The 19,551-nt window shown below is 37.4% G+C and overlaps 1 protein-coding gene across 27 annotated transcripts in view; it reads right to left on the bottom strand.

Moving 5' to 3' along the window:
- The window catches only part of RBFOX1 (RNA binding fox-1 homolog 1), a 1,213,941-nt gene that overhangs the window by 718,599 nt on the left and 475,791 nt on the right, over positions 1-19,551 (bottom strand). The window contains exon 1 of one of the 27 annotated variants that reach the window (XM_054080135.1): positions 15,929-15,979. The exons of the other annotated variants lie outside the window; for them this stretch is intronic. Coding sequence (XP_053936110.1) covers positions 15,929-15,937 — 9 coding nt within the window. The 5' untranslated portion in view covers positions 15,938-15,979. Of the gene's footprint in view, positions 1-15,928; positions 15,980-19,551 lie in introns of those variants that run through there. 27 annotated transcript variants of the gene reach the window in all.

Below are 19,551 nucleotides of genomic sequence, written 5' to 3'. Positions count from 1 at the left end.
TAACACATACATTCAGAAACACATCCGTAAATATCAACACTAAATCACTTACAACAAGCATTAAATAGTATTTCACTGGCAGGGCATATATTATTTTCTGGCATGTAAAAGATAAGGCTTTATTTCCATGCATCTGAATACCAGAGCAACTTATTTCAAACCAGTAAAAAAACTCAAGTAACTAGAGTGTTAGATGTGGTGCTTTCACTCATATCAGAAATTGCAACAAAACAATGAACCCAGCTTGACCTCAGAAATATATGTAATGAACTAGATAAAACACATCCTAGATCTAGGTATAAACCCACCAGGCTGTACCACTGGCTAATAGAGAGCTTACTTGCCTTTAAAAAGTCTTGAATGCTTTTTATTTGGGAGTTATTCTATGCCTGGCTGGTCCCCAAGAGCCTGATTTGACTTGTACAGGCTGTCGGTGGGCCCATGGAGTCATTATGGCAGCTGTATATAAATGAAGTGTATGAAATAGCCTTGATAGTCTCCCTTTTCCTTCTCCAGGAAAAAGAAGCACTGCATAGATAGTGAAGGTGAAGCTCACCCTACACCCACCTTGTACTACTTTTCTTGCAGTCAGTCAAGTTGATTTTAGATCAGCTTTATACTGCAGTTGCAGTCTCCATTAAGCAAAGCATATAAAACCAATATCTAATTCCTCTTTGTTTCCACACATACCCTGTCTGTACTTGGGTTTGGCTCATTACACCTACTAAGGTCAATGTATAAAACTAGATTTCATAAATATTTGTTTTGAGTTGCACTATGATTTCCTATTTATCACCTACGCAATTGCTCTCTGTAATAATCAAGGATTAACAAGATAAGAACATATCCATTTGTATCCATTACTTCAATCAGCTTTTCTCTCCTTCAGGCTCACCTTTCCTCCAATGAGGTAAAACAACTGGCTCAGATTTAAAATCTAGTTGGTACAGCTGAGGCTGAGGGTTAAAAGTTGCTCTGGTTTTCCTTCTTGAGAAATGCTTTCTTTAAAGCACAATGAAGTTTGTGAGTATCAAGTATTGGAGAGTATAAAAAGCCTCATGTAGTACATAAACACTGGAACTAACGAAGTCTGGATTATCTCTGGATGTGCATCTTAGAGTTGACTGCCTCGAAAAACACAGAACTTTTTCTATCCTCAAAAACATACTTGAAAACACCACACTGTTGATTATCCTGGTGTTCTACAGAGGTCCAGTTAGTCTTCAGTGCAGCCTTTCCCTTGGGGCACTGCTAAGACCCTCGTCTCGTAACTGGTCCGCTGCGACCCAACTACAGTTCTCCCCCAAAACTCAGATATCTATAATATCTGATAGACAAAGAGTCTATTATTCATGGAAGTCGGTAATCCATGCCGAAGTATAGCCTGCAGTAGTTTCAAAGATTATCTACCTTCCTATTGTAAGAAGGAGGCAGCAAGCTGGAGCTCAAACAAAAGAACAAAGATCATGAGGTGACTTTTGGAAAAGTATGACATTAGTTTTAAAAAAAAAAAAAAAGAAAAAATAAGGCTCTAGGATTTGTCAGTAAGTGCGTGGCACTTTGAAAGGCTCTCATCAGGGTGTATCTTTAATAATACATCCACGGATACTTCACAGAGAGCTCAACAGTCCTGTTGAGGAACCCAAGGAGCAGCATCCGAGTAAAGAGATGGGAAGTCTTTCACTCAAGCTGAGCCTAAGCAATAACTTGAAAAATTAAGCCTAAGACAGTTGTAACCGCTCAGTGTTCAAATATCATTCTGGTTTAAACTTGTACCATTTTAACTGCTACATGTGTGGAGAAAATATATTTTTTAAATTTGACACTACAATCGCTAATGTCAAGAGAAAAGGTGAGAGGAAAGGCATACCGCAGCTGAAACACGTCCGGTTCCCCTTATTCGTCTACATAAGGGTAAAATAAGAATTAGTATTAGAAGAACATGGGTTGTTTGATATTGTTTCTTCAGCCTTCTATGAGACACCAATCTGCAAACCTGCTAAATTTCCAGATAGTTCCACGTAAAATACCCAAATTATTTAACATTTTCTGCTTAGGATGCCATTTCTATCAAGATAACACGTATATTGATACACTGCTGATGTCAGATTCTCGTCCAAAAATAGTATTTTTATTAGTTGTTTCAATGCACAGATGATTAATAACTGATTTGAAAGCCTCTTGGGGTATGTTTTCAACCTGTAAGTTATCCTGGGAAGAGTGTGTTCCTGGAGGAGAACACTCATAGGCCTTTATTCTAAACTAACTCCACTAACTGCTTCAAGCTGCTTTTCTGTATGTATTATTTTCTAGCTTTTCACAAATTTGGGAACAAACTATTACCCTTTTGGCTGCCAGACTAATCATTAGCAAAACTCTACACGTGCCAAAAATACTAGAACAAGGGAAGAAGAGGGAGAGGGAGAGATAAATAACATTCACTAACAACTTATATATTTTCATTGACTTTAAGTTCTCCTTCCTTCAGAGGAAAACAATTCCTGAGGCTTATATCAATACAAAGTATTGATTTTATAATGATATAAAACCAGATACTGTTAAATCTATTAAAGCATACCAATATTCTTACAGGCACACAAACTGCTCTCACATCCTATGTATAAGGCAAACTGTGAGACAAACAACAACTGGAAACCCCACACAGAGAATTCAGAGCTTCCTTTATTATCCGAGGGAAGCATTTTGAATAAGATGCCTGAGATGCCATGCATTCAACGCGACTGAAGTTTGGTATCAGTTCCCCTCATGTTACCAGTATGCTTATTTTTTGATTTGCTATCTTTTTAATGCAAAATTTTTTATCAATGAACAAATGTCTGAAAAGAATGAATGAATAAAAGAAAGGTGAAACTTTTTTTTTTCTTGTTTTCTTTAAATGCTATAGCTGATTTCTGTTTGGAAAAACACATCCTTTCTCTTATACCAATTCTCAAGGCTTTCTTTAACTTCAGAAGCCAGGAAGAGGAGGAACCCTGTTAATAAAGCTACACCTGAACGCAAGCATTTCCCACTCAGGGACCATACACTCCCTCTGCAAGATCTCTTTATACAACTCACAATAGGGAGATACCAGAAAAGGGGCAGGAATTTTTATTTCTAACATTAAAATTTATCAGACATCATCATTTTCAATTCAGCCATTAGGAAATATAAAAGCCTAAAAGCCTAAAATCAGAGAATACAAGAACACACCTTCGCAATCCCGTTCGATAAGACGCTCAGACAAGTAACTGCAGCAATCCAATGAATTTCACTAACTTTCCATACTTCTTTGCCTCACGCATCCTTCCAAGAGACTTAGAAGACAAAATGCTCTACACACCACCAAGTAAAAAAATACAATTTAAAAGCAAGTGTATATTTTTGGACAAATCAGTAACATAAATCCTATTTACAGAAAACAATTCTTTATGTCCGTTCTTTCTCAGAGATGGGAGTACGGGGCTGGCAGCCGCAGTGCCGTGGCTAACAACACAGTGTTACGCCGTACAGACGCCGAGAGAACACCATATTCATTTAACACTGATTTACGATGAGATTCCACATTAGAAATGGCTAAGTGTTCACAGAATCAATTAAAGTTTATGGACTGGTATATTGTCGTATCCATACCTGCCTGGGCCTTTAGCATCTCTATCAGGATAAACCTGAAAACGAGCAACAGGCCACAGAGATAAAGACTTCGCCTCTTCTCAGGATTATTTCTGCAACTAATCATGGCAGTGATTAGTACAATGCGGCAAGCAGCAAAGCAGCAAACATCCGAGATACAGGGCACAGCATTAGTTTCAAAGTGATTAGTTTTTTGCTGCATTACTCAAATTAACAGATAACTTTGCTTTGCTGAAAGACATTTGGAAGATCATGTTGGAAATTTATACGACTTCTGATCATAAAAATCACAGAAGTTAATTAACCAAAGTGAGTGAACTATTTTTTTTTTTAAAGTGAACTTCTAATTTAGAAAGAATAAAAGGTTTAAAAGTCATAAAAGCACTTTAATCTATCTTACTGCTTATCATAACATTTTCAACTTTTGGCCTGTCTCACCTCTTATGGGGGATTCCATCACAAGAGAAGAAAGGATGTGCTCCTCTTACAAAACAGAGGCACTTTCAATGACAGCTTCCAAAAATTGGCCTTTTGTACTTCAACAGATTGACTATAAAAGCTCACTGTCAACCAGCAGTAACAGCAACCTCAGGATACAAAGACTGAACTATTAACTGTTTACAATCTGTTCAGTGCTTTGCAGCAACGTCATTCTAAAAAACATAAAACTGCATTTGTTCTTTTTTAAGTGCAAGCGTAAAACATTTAGAGTCTACAGTAATGGAATAGGTGACTGACAGTTTCATTCTTCATTTCTCTATTATAATTGATAGTTAAAAATTGGGGGCAATTACAGTGAATACTTTTGCACTGGTCTCCAATTTGGACTAACCAGAACTGCAGGCTGGACAAGCCAAGATCAGCTCGACTTTGCTGTTGTAGAACTATCAAGAATCATGGAATCATAGAACAGTTTGGGTTAGAAAGGACCTTAAAGATCATCTAGTTCCACTGATCAAGAAGCAGGTCAAGTGCATGTTTCTGATCCCAGACAAAACTAAAGACACTGGAAGCAGAGTTGAATGATTTATGAAACAAACATCAATCTATTCCCAAAATAGGGGGAAGAGTCAAATACCTCCAAATACTTTAATTGGCTACAGAAGCCTCACTAGCATTATTTTCCACTTAAAAAAAAAAAAATATATATATATATATATACACACACACACACACAGACACACACATATAAACTAAGAAAGTATAAAAGGTATCTACTCATTCTTCAGTGATGGATTCTCAGGCAACTCAAACACAAATGAAGTGTGGCCCAAAAATGCCCAAATACCCATCAGCTCCCTCTGGCTTGCACATTTACCAGTTTGATCAGTAAGTGAACTAAAATTTATAGTAAATCTTAATGAGATAAAAAGCTGAAACACTTGTGCAAACTGAAATAACCAGGACAAAGCCAAGACATACAAATATTTCCTAAACTATCTAAGACGAGTACTGTGCAAAGATGCAGGTAAGTACTTAGGATTTTGCACTATAAATACTCTCTGGAAATTATCTTTTCGCATGCATATGAATGTCTGTAGGCTCAGGACCTAAAGTCACCCAACTGCATTTGGACAGTGAAAGAACATATTCAGAATCCTGCAAGAGAATCACAGCACACCAAATGCAATTTCCTTTCAATTTCCATATTTTGTATTTACAACGTCTGAACAGACACCAGTTCCTCAGAAAATGATGGCATTATCACTGTGCTTTCTAATTTCTGCAATAGCAGGTAGCAACTTACTTTATGCATGTAGATGTGCACACACACACACACACGTATGCAGGCACGTATGTAGACTTACATGTCCATATACACACCCTGACAGAGCCACTCCGAGGTCAAGCAATAACTGCCATAGCTTTCACAAGAACCTTCTTATCGATCATCTTTTAGAAAACCCTTCCGTAGCACGACAGGATGTAACATGTACTATTAATTATTCTTCAAGAAAATTCTTCACTTAAAGCAAACAGAAAGTAAAACCTTCCAAAACAAAGAAATACAACCTAACAGAAAATGTAGAACAAAGAGTATAATTCTGTATTAACTATAATACCTGAAAGTGGTGTTACACAGAAAATAACTAGGTTAAACATAAGATCATGTGCAGGTACATAACTTGATTGAAGCATTCATTTAATATAACTTAAGTATCTCCAAAATTCTGATTACCTGATTAGGGTAGATTGTTTGCATTTTGATTTATTGCTTCAAGATCAGTGTTCATTAAGTCACTTAATATAATGGCACCCTTACAGCTGCTACCCTACTAAATGTAATATTTTTTCCCCAATCCTCTCTGTAGCATGGTCTACTGTTACATTAAAAACAGTGTGGACTCATTTATTAATCATGACCACGTTTTCCAGGTATAAGCATTATCAGAAAGAATTCATAACGGTTTAAATCACACAATCGTTTAGCTTGGAAAGGACCTTTAAGATCATTGAGTCCTACCCTTAACCTAACACTGCCAACTCTACCACTAAACTATTCCCTAACCACCACATCTACATGTCTTTTAAATGTCCCCAGGGATGGAGACTTCACCACTGTCAGTAAAGAAATTTTTCCTGACATCCAATCCCAACCTCCTCTGCTCTAAGTTGAAGCCATTTCTTCTCATCCTATCCCTTGTTACTTGAGAGAAGAAACCAACACCCACCTCAATACAACCTCCATTCTGGAAGATGCAGAGAGTGATGAGGTCTCCAGTCAGTCTCTTCTTCTACAAACAAAAGAGCCCCAGTTCCCTCAGGCACTCTGCATAATTCCTGGTCTCCAAACCCTTCCCCACCTCTGCTGCCCTTCTCTGGACATGCTCCAGCTTCTCAAGGTCTTTCTTGGAGTGAAGGGCCCAAATCTGAACCCAGGATTTGAGGTGCAGCCTCCCCAGTGCCGAGTCCAGAAGTACAATCCCTTTCCTGCTCCTGCTGGCCACCTCATGGCTGATCCAAGCCATGATGCTGGTGGCCTTCTTGGGCACCTGGGCCACCTCTGTCTCACATTCAGCTGCTGCTGACCAGCACCCCCAGGGCCTTTTCCACCAGGCAGCTTTCCAGCCGCTCTTCCCTGAGCCTGCAGTGTTGCACAGGGTTGTTGTGACCCAAGTGCAGGACCAGGCACTTGGCTTGGTTGAACCCCATCCTGTTGGCTTCAGCCTGTCCGGGCCCCTCTGCAGAGCCTCCCTGCCCTCAAACAGATGAACTCGGTGTCATCTGCAAACTCACTGAGTGTGCACTCAGTCTCCCTATCCACAGAACGGGTAAAGATATTAAACAGAACTGCTTAGACTTTATTTCATACACAGGAATTATTAACTGTATTTTGTCTCATAAATTTGAATTTTTTTGGTAGCCTAAAATATTATCAGGGATACCCTGAGGTAACCATGGAGGTCACCAATTCCTACTTAAAATCTTTAAACAAAAGTTTCATAATGACCTTCCTAGCAGTGTTTTAAATTTCTGGCTCCTAAATAGAAGTCTTAGTTTTCAGACCTTCTCTTAACCCTCAAATTGTACTTAAAATCAATGTAATTGCCCTGTAACTTAAAAAAAAAAAAATACAACTTTCTAAATTAGAATTGTAAATATAACACCTCATCTCTCAGCACCCGGATGCCAAACAATTGGCCAAATAAATACCTGGTTTAATGATTCTGGCTGATATGTTTTCCCTTGGCCCATTATCAAAAAGGAGAGAATAATCCTGTGATAATGACACATTATTAACTCAACCAACGGTCAAAAGGGATTACAATACCAGAAATGCTATAATATATGCTTACTATTTTGTTGTATTTATTTACGCTTTACGAGCTCAGGAAGACTAATAAGAAAGTATTATGTCAGAGACACAAAATATACAAGATACAATACACTACACATGACTTTCAGTAAATTGCTATGAACACCATGTTCTGTGGCACGTGGTGCATAACACGTTAGCAATACTGCTTCTACTCCACCAAAACACTGCACTGTTTGAAAAACTATACAGGAAACAACCATTATCTTTTAGATACAAAACAAGAAATTAGCAGCTGTAAATTCAGTTTATGAGTTATCAGATTTTCTAGTACTAATCAACACACAGGTGAACAGTGCTCATTTTTTGACGTAGGGAGCCAATGCATAATTAACATTCAAAACATCTTAAAAAAAGATTGATTCATTTTCCCAATTACATATATTAGTCTTAATTGAGAAAAGCCATATCCCATAACTGTGTTAATAACCCAGTAGTGATAAAATATGCAATGGCTTTTGTTAAATCCTGATTACAAAGGCATTACCTGAAAAACTCTGGTATGATTCTCTCATACAAAGCATTTTTTCATGTTGCTATATACTGTTAACTAATCTACTGGTACTTCTAAGAATTAAACAAATCAAGTTTTGCTATACTTCTTCGGTGGTATAATGCAACGCAGTTTGAAATTACTTCCACCAACTCGTATTTCATAGGTTTATTATTATATTTATTATTTTATTAGATTGCCCTGTGCTGTTTTGCTAAAGGATCAGACAACCTATCAACTCCTTTGCTATTGAAAATAAAGAATTTGTAATACAACTTTTATTAGCAGCCGTTTGTATGCCCAACTGTATGTATTGTTACTCATCACTTTTCTTTCTGTGGTTTCTCTCCAAAATCATTACAATTAATGAGAAAACTTCCATGGCCTCCAAGGGATTCAATCCATTAATCTTTCTGTTCCGTCAAGAAATGCTGATGTTTAAAGGGATCGTGTTCCTTGTTCTGTTTAGCTTCATTAAAACTGCTGTGGCTGAAGTACTTCAAAGGCACAGGGTTTGTAAGCTCTGAAGAAGCTTGAAAAGTTTTCCCAGTAATATATTAAAAATACGTGGGTTTAGTACAATAATGCTTTAGAGGTAGTGAGATAAGTACAAAAGATAACAAGAGAATGTGGTCAGAGAAGTACAGCTACAGAAAAATATCAGCCAATGCATCTCGGGAGTGGGAAGCAGAAGCTACAGCTCTCATTCTGCACTTTGAAGAGCATCCAAGTAGAGAATGTAGTATTAAATTAAGAACTGATTTCAACTACAAAAAATTACCATCAGAATGATAATAAATGTTTAGCCTTGACCCATTGAAAGAAGACAAATCACAGATAATGTCACTTGTGGATTAGTTACCTTTTAGCTAAACTTGCATTTTAGCCTTGACTCAAGATGGAGAAGGGGAAAAAAATACCCGACATATATGAATGCCAGAGAGCAAACCGATTTGTTCTGCAGCCTCTTTAATTTAGTATGTTTGCTGTGAGACTACCATGTAACCTTATATTATTTTATAATCCAATCCATTTTACTTGAACAACTACACAGTGACCAAAAGCAAAGTGCGCCGGCAGTAAGTAGCAAGAAATACATTTCCTTCACTTTAAAAGGCTGCCACACTACTAAAATACTGCCACCAATTTATACAACAGACCCACCTGAACATACATACGTGAATGGAACTTACATAAAGGTAGAAAGAACTAAAATCACAGGTTAAAAACCCGCATTTCTTCTTCATTAGAAGTTGTTAATATTGCAATTTTCAAATGAATCATTCTTTGAAACTGAATAGAGAGTATAAAAATATGTCATGCTTTTCACTAACGCAGAAAAAAAATCTTTTAGTACTAAGCATTAGAATAAAATGAAGTACATGATACATTTTTCTCTTTTTAAGCTATTTTTACACCCACTCACTGCATTAACTGCATTTTTCTTTTTATTTACCAAAAAGATTCATGCCCTGTCCTTTACCGGCACTACTTGCTCCCTGAGGAAAATAGCAAAACCAGCTTTCCCAGATCCCAGGGACTATCAATAACCACCTGGACCTCACTCCTATATATCATTCTAACGCTTTCGAAGTGGCTACTTGAAACACATGCACGTACAGACAGACACGTGGATTCTTTCGCTCTTCCTTTTCCCACTTGATATCTCACAAAGATAATACTAAGCATAAAGGCTCTTCTACCCCATGAGAGCTGTCATCTGAGAACAATAGGCTGAAATATCCCACTCACTTTCGGAGCCATTATTCAAAGGAAACAAGAAATTTCTTTTATAATCCAGAACAGGCATCAATTCTTCTCTGAACCATTTTTCACATCTCACCTCTAATTCTACAAATAAGCTTTTTAAATTTGCCAGGTGACCTCTTGGTCTGTCACGAGGACTCCCCTGGGCAGCACTGGAAACAATCCACACAGCAATTCCAGCTCCAGAAGAAACAAACAAAAAATTTGTGTGCTATTTCTTTTTTCTTACTGTTCCAAACTATTCCACTGTCCGTGCAAAATGATCACTTTGGTCCTCAGTAAATTCCTCCTTTTTTTTTCAGCCTAGGATATGGAAACACGGTGCTGAAAGTAACAAATTGGCATTGATATCATGAACTGTATTATTTCCAATGTCAGTCTAGCATGGATAGAATAATATCTTTCCTGTACATTTTGGGGACATAGTTTATTGGTCAGTCTGTAAGCTCTGACTTCTAGTATGTTCTTCAGAACATATTACAGCTCTGGCTTCTTTCCCTTAAGCCTTTAACACCCACAGTTACAGACTGAAGAAGTCTTCCCCCAGTCAGAAATACATTTCCTTTCCATATTCAGTATTTAGCTGCTCCTTTTATCCATCTCTTTCCTAAAGAAGATTTCCACATATAATACTTGATCACCATCTATAATTTGTCTTTGCTATTACTTGGGAATTAACCAAGCTATCTGAGCACTGGATAAAGCCTGACACTATTAGGGGACTGTAGCCATAGCCGTGTCAAATTCAAGAAGCAACCACTAACAATATTCTCCCTCTGAATACAGAAAGACATCGGTGCCATAAGTGTAATGAAAACAGATTATTTTTGTTCTAGTAATGCCTATATATGAAGTTTTTCTATCACCTTCTCATCCATTTATCTAGAGGAGAAAGTTTGTTTATCCTCACGCCGCATGAATCATAACAGTTTCAAAGAAAGCTACCAAACGAGGCTCTGGATATAAAACTTTATCCCAATGCTTCCAACTATGAATTTCAGCAGCCTGTTGTTTATTCTTAGATATCTACCAGGTATTGAGCACAAATACCCACGGCCCTTACTGGCATAGTCTCAGCAACCGTTGGGGTTCAGAATGTCTCAATTTCCTAACACCCTGCACCAATAAAGACAAATCATTTATTTCTGCTAGTAGCCTTATTCTCAGTTTACAATACTTTTAAAAACTCCTTTTTTTTCCCCACGTTACTCTTTAAAGACCTGAAAACTAAATTCCTTCATGGGAAAAAAAAATATCTTTAAAGTATATGGCATTAAGCAACTATGAAAATGACATCTATGGCCATCTCGTATAAGCACTGGGAAGTATATATTGGAATATATTAGATGTGGTCTCAGAAAAAAAACCAATCCACAACTCAGAGCTCTCCTCCTTTTCAAAAACGATCAAGGCAGACACTACCAATGTATCTATTTTTTAAACTGGCCTTAACATGAAGCTGAGAACAGTTTTCACTTCAGTGCTCTGTTCTTGCTGGCTAGTTAATGGGGACTGTGCAAGAGATGAAAAGAGAAAAACATCAGAACATTGAGGCTTATTAAAAAAAGACATTGTTTCTACCATATCGGTTTTGTTTCTAAATCTTATAGAACCCACAGGAATATAAAAGCTGAACCTCAGCATTTTACCGCTATTCACAGAAGGTATGCGCACACATCCCTTCCCCAGCCCAGCAGACAGCCACAAATAACAGTTCCAATTTTAATATTTATAAATCTTTAAATACACTCCTCATCCTATTAAGCCATATTTAAAATGAATGTTCAACCAATCCATTTCCATTAAACGTGACACTTTCACAGAGCTTCTGAAACACACACCAGAAAACCCAATCTTTGAACTATCAGACAAACAAGAAGCGTCTAAATATCCAGCAAACATTGCATTATCAGAATTAATTGGAAAAAACAGCTAATATTTCACTCTTTTGCCAGCGGCCGTGTGTGTCTTCAGGCAGGTAATGATTTCCCTGTGCTTCTATGCCCTTTCTATTTTCCATTCTTGGACTGTAAGCACTTCAGGGTAGGAAGTTAATACATTCTTTAGAGTCTGTGACTGAAAACCTGAACCTGAAAGGTTTTCAACACTGTTTTGAAGAGGATTCGTAACAGTCTAACACTTCAAGCCAAAACCCACCAAATTAGGTCCACCAGTTTAGTCTCTGATCAGCCATTACATCGTCAAGCAATCTTGGGCACATCACTTAACATCTACATACGTTTTCTTTCCACATGTAAAATAGGAAGAACAGGTGTTCCTTTACACGACAGCAAAGTTGGGAGGCTCAGCTCATTAAAGTGCCACAGATCTCTGTGTGGTAGAAGCTACACGAAATGCAAACACCCAATGCAAATATCCAAAAGATGTGCCAGCAAAAATGAAAATTATGTTCCACTTCAGCACTCCAGAAGGCTCTCCACGAGCTTATATTAAAATGACAAATCAAAAAGAACATTCAAATGTTCTAAATCACACAATTACTGTGAAAATGCAAAAAATATGGATTTCTTTCTAATCCAACTTGTCCAAAACTCACTCGGTTGGTCAGCCCAAGCATTGCTGGCAAAGGAACAGAGACTCTCAAAGACAGCAAAGGTCTGAGATCACGAGGCAGGGAAACCATCCGTAGGAAGTAGATTAAAAAGAGAAACCCCTCACATGTCAGGTCTGGGGGAAATAAGACAACAAAGGATTGAAAAGTCTTTATGATTTCCACCCCCGAGTGCACAGAGGCTAATCGAAAAGGGTGTGCATTTCCCACTGACACCTCCATGCCATCCCATCATTCCTAAATCAAGGCAAGTATTTTCTCTTTTATTTTTTGCGGTGCCTATCAGAGGCTTTGTTATACACATTATACGACCAGAGCTCTGAGAGGAGCCACTTGAAATCCCACAACCAGGATTAATTTATTACGGCAACTGAGACAAGGTACTGAGAGCGGGGCACAAACACTGTCCCCAAAGCCATCAGGATTCGCAGCCTGCGCATCGATATGCGGGGATTCAGCTATTTTTTTTCAGTCTGCCTTCCAAAACTCAAGGCCTCCATTTTCTCCTCCTTCTCTCCTGAGACAAAATGGACATGCTATACCGTCCCAGCTTTGCCTGGTTCATTTGAGACAAGCATCTATTAGTGAAATTCCCGGTCTGCTGCAGAGGGGTAAGTGACTGGCTGTGATCCTTCTGCATGCAGAGCGCAAGGCAAGAATAGTCCTGCTGGAAAAGTTAACTCATAGTTGACCTACAGGCACTTCAGTTCTTGTATGGATCAATTATATAAAGCCAACATGCCTAGAATGTAAATCCTTTGGAAACTGCATCAGTAAAGACAACAGAATAAGGAGTAAACATTTTTTTCAAATTATATTTTAATACATACAACAAAAAAAAATGTAAGAAATATTTTTTTATATATTCTTAATTTTCATCTTATTTTCATTCACGCTTTATTCAAAGACATAAAGTAGGAGCGTTTGGATAGACTGTGAAGAGCACCAGTAACTCGCACCCTGACGTCTCAGGAGACTGAAGAAACATCACGCGCTTGAACCACTAAACCTTCCCGAGGCTCCTATCTCAGCACTCGGACACCACTGTGGTGCTCACGATTTGGCCATCACGCCCACTGGAAAACATCTGCACACATATTATATAAAAACTGGGTGTTTCTAATTTTAGTCTTCAAGTTAAGCTGCATTACTTATCCTAGAATCTGTAACTGAAAAACTGTTTGTATATTTTAATTCCGGCAGACAAAGCTTCATTTATTTAGACAGCCAAAGAAGCTGCCTACGGTTTCAGCGGGTGCTGCTCAGCAACAGCAATACTGTGTTAGCAGCTCCTCGCTACATTTAGATGTCCACTCACGCACGGGTACAGACATAAAACTTTTTATAAATAAATACACTTTCAAGGTGACTTTCTTTAAACATTTCAATTCAAAGATAATGATTTTTGCCTTCTGGCATTTATTCTAAGAAAATATTCATTTTGCATGAGTAAGTCTGTGTTAAAGGCAAAAAGATGCCACTGCTGCCGTTAAAAAATAATTGGGGAATAAGAGGAAAGGAAGTTACATGTTTTCTAAATTCCTTTATAGATAATGTCAGGGGAAATTTGCCTTTAACTTCAAATCCATAAAATCTTGAGGTCAGCCTTGGGCTCCGTTCATCAAAGCTCCAAATCATTCAGGCAGAGATAGTGAATTTTTAAGGTTGTCATCTTTGTTCACTACCTTCATCTGTCTCTTAATGTTTGAAGGAGGTTTCCTGTATGTAGAATAGAAGAGTACAGAGCAGACACCTCATTGGCTACTACCGAATTGCCAGTTTACCCTGTGGCTTATGCTGACACCTTGCAGAGAGCTGTTAATACACAGAGCTTTAGTTTATTATAGTAGAAGCATATAGACCTTGGATGCAAGTCTATTTCTGCCCCTATACCATGACAATGTAATCTGTTCAAAGCAAATACAGGGCTTATTCCTAGATAAATGCAGGAAAATTATATATGAGCCTTCTTAAATATCTACAAATTCAGAGGGAGAAAACCAAATTTCAAACAAGTCCAAAGATAGTTTTGAAATAGGATGAAAGACACTAAGTTGAATGGCATTTTTCGTTGTCTTTATAAAAAGACCAACACACAGAACACAACATGCATACAATGACCCCACATGAATTATATACGCACTCACGTTCACAGAGCTAATGCTAAAAATGGCAAACCACAATTCAACCACAAAGCTGGCCATAAAATCAATTCATTAGTGTACATATCTGCTACAGAATTTGTTTTCTTGGTATATGTGAACAGAGAGGCTACAAAAGGAGGAAAAGAGGTTGATTTTCTTGGGGGTAGTGAACTTTTCCTCAACCTTTGAGAGCCTTGTTTAGAGCGTGTATTAGCGCTCCTGGTATATTTATTGTTGCCCAAGCGTACAGCTTCCTTCTCAGTCGAGGAAGATTTCACAGATTCACTAATGGGATGTGTTGATACCTTTGAAAACGCCCTCAAATATGAGGGAGATTTAAAGAACCGCAAGCTTTTGAGGAGGACTTCAAACTACTACACCAAGATGGATATGACGGGAAAGGCGTACAGCAACATCTGCATTATATACACACAGTTGTATTACGCAAGTCTATCTGCATATATACATTTTTTTGCATATATAGTGCAAGGCAGGCTAGTATTCATTCACTGATAAAATACATATTGTTGATAAATTGTGGCTGTGCGACAAAGTACAGAATTTTCAAAAAAAGAAACAGACTGAAAATTGCTAAGAGTAACATTCACAGTAAGTCATAATATTCTATTGTTTTACCACTAAAATATAACTGGAAACCATTATCTCTGAGGAAATAATGCCACACAAAATTCTTTTAAAATGGTGCCTGGATTACACATGAAAACAAGCCATAATTAAATTTAAACTGCAAGACAATGTTCTTACTTATGAGAACAACGTTTTAGATATCTCTCTTAAAGCCAACTTTCCCTTTCTGGTTTTATCCATGTTGTCAAACATAATTTACGAATCCCCACACAGTACTGAAAAGAAACTCCACTCCAGACAAAACACTGGCATAACATTTTATATTTTATTTATGTAAATATTGTGAAGACACAAGTTTTGCCAGGAGATCCCTTTCTTCCAGTTTCACAGTAGTGTGTCTTAGAGCAAAATTCCCTCTTCTCATCTACTGAAGTTCAATTTTTTTCTATTTAAAAGGCTAAGGAGACAACTGATATTGAAGTAATATATATCTAGTCTAGGTTTTCTGCATCTATTGTTGTCGTCATAATTGCATTAAACATATGTGTACATTCTATATACAGTTGTTCCTTTCTGAATTAAGTTTTAGAGGAAAACGTTTGATTGTTGTTCTCTGCGTCTCAGAAAAGAGCACCAGAGGATGTAAAGAGAAGTGATGTTAATAAGACGAACCCATGAAAAATATTTATATCAGTAATTTCTTATTTCCAGTATATGTACACCTCTAACAACTATTCAGAGAACTCTATCAGAGTACCACCATAATCACGGCAAGACATTAATCGCTAAGAAATAAATATACTGCTATCTTCTTATTTTCATCTCCACTTTATGGATTTTTTTTCTTCTTATTTTCATCTCCACTTTATGGATTTTTTTTCCTTTTTTCCCCCTCAAGAAATCAGTGTACTCACAGATTTCATGAGAGTTCAGCTCTCATTTTGGCACCCAAATGAGAGCCAGACTTTCATGAGAGCTCTGTGCCTTTCAGAACAGGAACTGTTGGGAGTTGAGCTATTTTCAAAACCCAGCAGCTGCTGTGTAGGCTGAGAATATGAATTCTGGTCCTGAGCTCTTTAAAAGCCCGGCCTTACCTAACTTTTAACAGCACTGTAAGCAAGAATCCTAATCTAAAAAATTAATGTTTCTTCTGCGATGTCCTTTGTCCTACTGAAAACCTACACTTCTACTGCATTTGGAGAACTTTGGATTGCTATTATTGCCACCGGGCAGCTCTCTGCCTCCACGTACAGCTCTGACCTTTTAAACACACCATTCTTCAGAGAGAAAAGGTTACTTTTCCTTCCTGATTTAACAGTAAAGTCGCCTCATTATTGATAATATTAGAATTTTAAAGCAAACTAATGCTTAGCATTTGACTCGGGAGACTCTCAGTGTCAGGTTAATGGAACGCCACCGGCCACTGCGAGGCACCACCCCTGCCGGGTACAACATTAACAATCTATAAAAAACAGATGTTATCTGTGAATATCCTTGATCAATTAGATTGCGCTCTTACACTCCTGCGCTCTCTCTAAACTTACGATATTAAGGGATTTTAAAAATACATATATATTAATAAAAGTTTATGAAAAATAGCCCACCAATTTTCACGGTCCACCAAAGGACTCATCAGAGATGGTTGAAAATAGGTGACTACACTATGTAATCCATCAAGAGGAGGAACAATCCTGATTCTTGTCATTGGAAGATGAAGTATTTTAAAGACGTGTTGGCCGAGACCTCTAAAGATGTATAATAAGTGCTCAAAGTTATAGTCAAAAGAAATTCAGATGAGGATTTCAGTTTTAACCAACATTCCTAAATGTTTGCTTTGTATTACACTGACATTACCAATTTCACAAGTTCAAGCATTAAACTGGTTTATGAAATAGCTCTGTGAAAAACAAATTATTTTGAAAATATTTAAGATTTTCATGTTTTCAAATGCGAACCGTAAAGTCCCAAAACAAATTAAATTAGCAAAATTATCACCACTGCTAGACAGCTACATTCCTCGTGGTAATTTAAAATATCCTTTAAATTTAATTCCAGTTGATTACGTGCATTTTGTAACCACGCATCTCTAATCAACTTTAGATCCCAAATTATATTAGTCTGGAAAGTTTCACGCATTTAACAGTACACAGTCATGAACCAAAGCCTTTGCAGAGACCCAAATACATATTGAGGGCAATGCAATTGCTGAAATACAGGCTGTTCTTCCCTTATTCAGGCTACATGGAAGAGTAACTATGTTTTCAATTTTAATTAAAAATATGGTATTTAGAGTTTGGAAGCACTCCTCCAAACCCTAACAAAAGAGGAAATTATTACTGCTACAGAACATCGAGAGAAAGACTATGTATTTCAGTTAGGAAAAAAATTTATTTGAACTCAGTATACTATTTATTTTAACGGTAATACGCAACTATTATTAAAGAAAAAAAGTTAAAGCTAAAGAAAACAAAGTGGGCCACTTGCCTTAGAAACAGGTGTCAAATGGGTGATAACATTACCAAACCAGCTGGAAACCCAAGACAAAACAAGCATTGGTTCTTACAAAGAAATCTGTATAATCTGGTGCTTGACCCCATCGAAAAGAGGCAAACTGCACCGTACCATGTGGGTACTGAGAACCTCCCTGCAGCTTCTGTTAGAGACAGCAAAGCATCTCATCGCCTTTGTGACAGCCTAGTTTCCAGGCATGGAAGAGTTCGCACAGTGTATGCGACCACAGCTCTTGGACTCCATCCACCTACTGACCAAACACCTGTAGATTTAGACACTGAGCACTGGAAATGCAAACCAACGTTCCCCTCTATCCACATCACCACAGTGTTTACTTTCTGTCAATCTATGCCTGCTTGCACGCTCAGGGGAAGAGCAGATGGAAATAAAACACATTTAAAGTCGAAAGTATCATTTATTATTTTGTGACCAATTTTTTTTCCTCTATTCAGTTAACAATTAGCTTTGATACATAACCTGAATTTCAATACCAAGTTAGATGAGTACTATATACGTGACATACTCTAAAGCACAGACTTTCTTTTTTCTTTTAGGTAAAAATCAAGCTAATCTGCTTTGACAGAAGAGGACTCTTCAGAATCAGCTGGTGAGTCTCCCAAATACAAATCAGTAACCCGAATGTCAATTACTTTTCTACCAGTAGAAAATTGCTGGCACACTAATGCAATTGAAGGACAATAATTAGATAACAGGACTACAGAGTGTACCAGGTGACAGAGTTTCTGAGATAATAGAATGTAGAGTCCTACTTCTTAAATATTAACATCATTCCATTTCAGTCAATCGGTTTATGGTAATTTTAAAAGGGCAAAGTAAATTCTTTTTATTGCTAATAATATCATGCTTCTCCAGCACTAGCTCTGAAGGTTAGCAATTTAAGGGGCAACAGCTTAATTATATTTTTCCTATGTTATTTACTTCTCTAATCTCTCTTCTTTGAAGCCTTTTTTTATTATTATAGAAATTTTAAGGTACTTTATTTAAAAAATTATTCTTTTGAAATGTGAGTTTATTCCACTCAAAACAAAGGAGCCATTTTAATCACAATTGCAGTAATCTGTTTATTATAGCTATTTAGGAATTCTCAGACTTCTCCTACAATCATATTCTACCATAATCGCACTCTACTACAAGCACTTTGGTGACGTCTTTTGTTAGGTAATACAAGATACCACGTAGCATGTCCAAAACGTTAAAAACAGATGCAGTCAAGTGGCTCTCCATAACTATTCCTGGCAGGCAAAATTTCCTTCCTTTAGTCATAAGCACCCAGAACACTAATTTTCTCTTTACATCAGGGATCTGTGTTAGAATATTCTCTCCCCTTTGCTGCCCCACTGCCATTCATCGGCTGTGGGACATTGGATGGACAGTGAATTCATTTCCACCAGTCTCTAAATCTGGGCACCAGACTGCCTTCCATCCATAAAACTCATCTCCGCTGACATACTGAAATATCGCTATCCTGATCAGAAAGACCAACCCTAGGACAAAAGAGTAATCCATCCTGAATGATGTTTACCTTCTCTACTAAGACCTCAATAAAAATGATTTCTTTTGTTTTTTTTTTAATTTCACAAGTGAATAAAGACAGAAAATTAATTATAATACAGACCACAAGAAGCTGCATGTTCCAAAACGCACTTTTCCCCCCACCTTAAACACAACAAAATCTTTCAGTGGTTTATTAAGAACAAGCCAAGTGACTCCCAGAAATTCTTGTGTCAGTCTCGCAAGGCCATACTTGTATTCTTCAATTAAAAAAAAAGCCTTGTGGCATACAGTTTTTTACACTCTGAACTATTTGATAAAAGACATCAGAAAAGGTTGCAATGGATTGTAGAGCTTTGGTCAGAATTGTACAGAAATTCTATTTGGAAAGTAGTCACCTCGCATATCACAAAATACTGGTTTCCTATATGTTGTGGGGTGGGAGGAAGAAGAAAGACATAGCAAACTTTAAGAGACTTCTTTACTAGCACTGTAGGTCCACTCAGCATCAATA

Source organism: Cuculus canorus, chromosome 15, assembly GCF_017976375.1.
Source record: "Cuculus canorus isolate bCucCan1 chromosome 15, bCucCan1.pri, whole genome shotgun sequence".
In the NCBI taxonomy this organism is placed as follows: Eukaryota; Metazoa; Chordata; class Aves; order Cuculiformes; family Cuculidae; genus Cuculus; species Cuculus canorus.
Note: the sequence above shows the minus strand (reverse complement) of the source record. Positions and strands in the feature narration are given on the sequence as shown.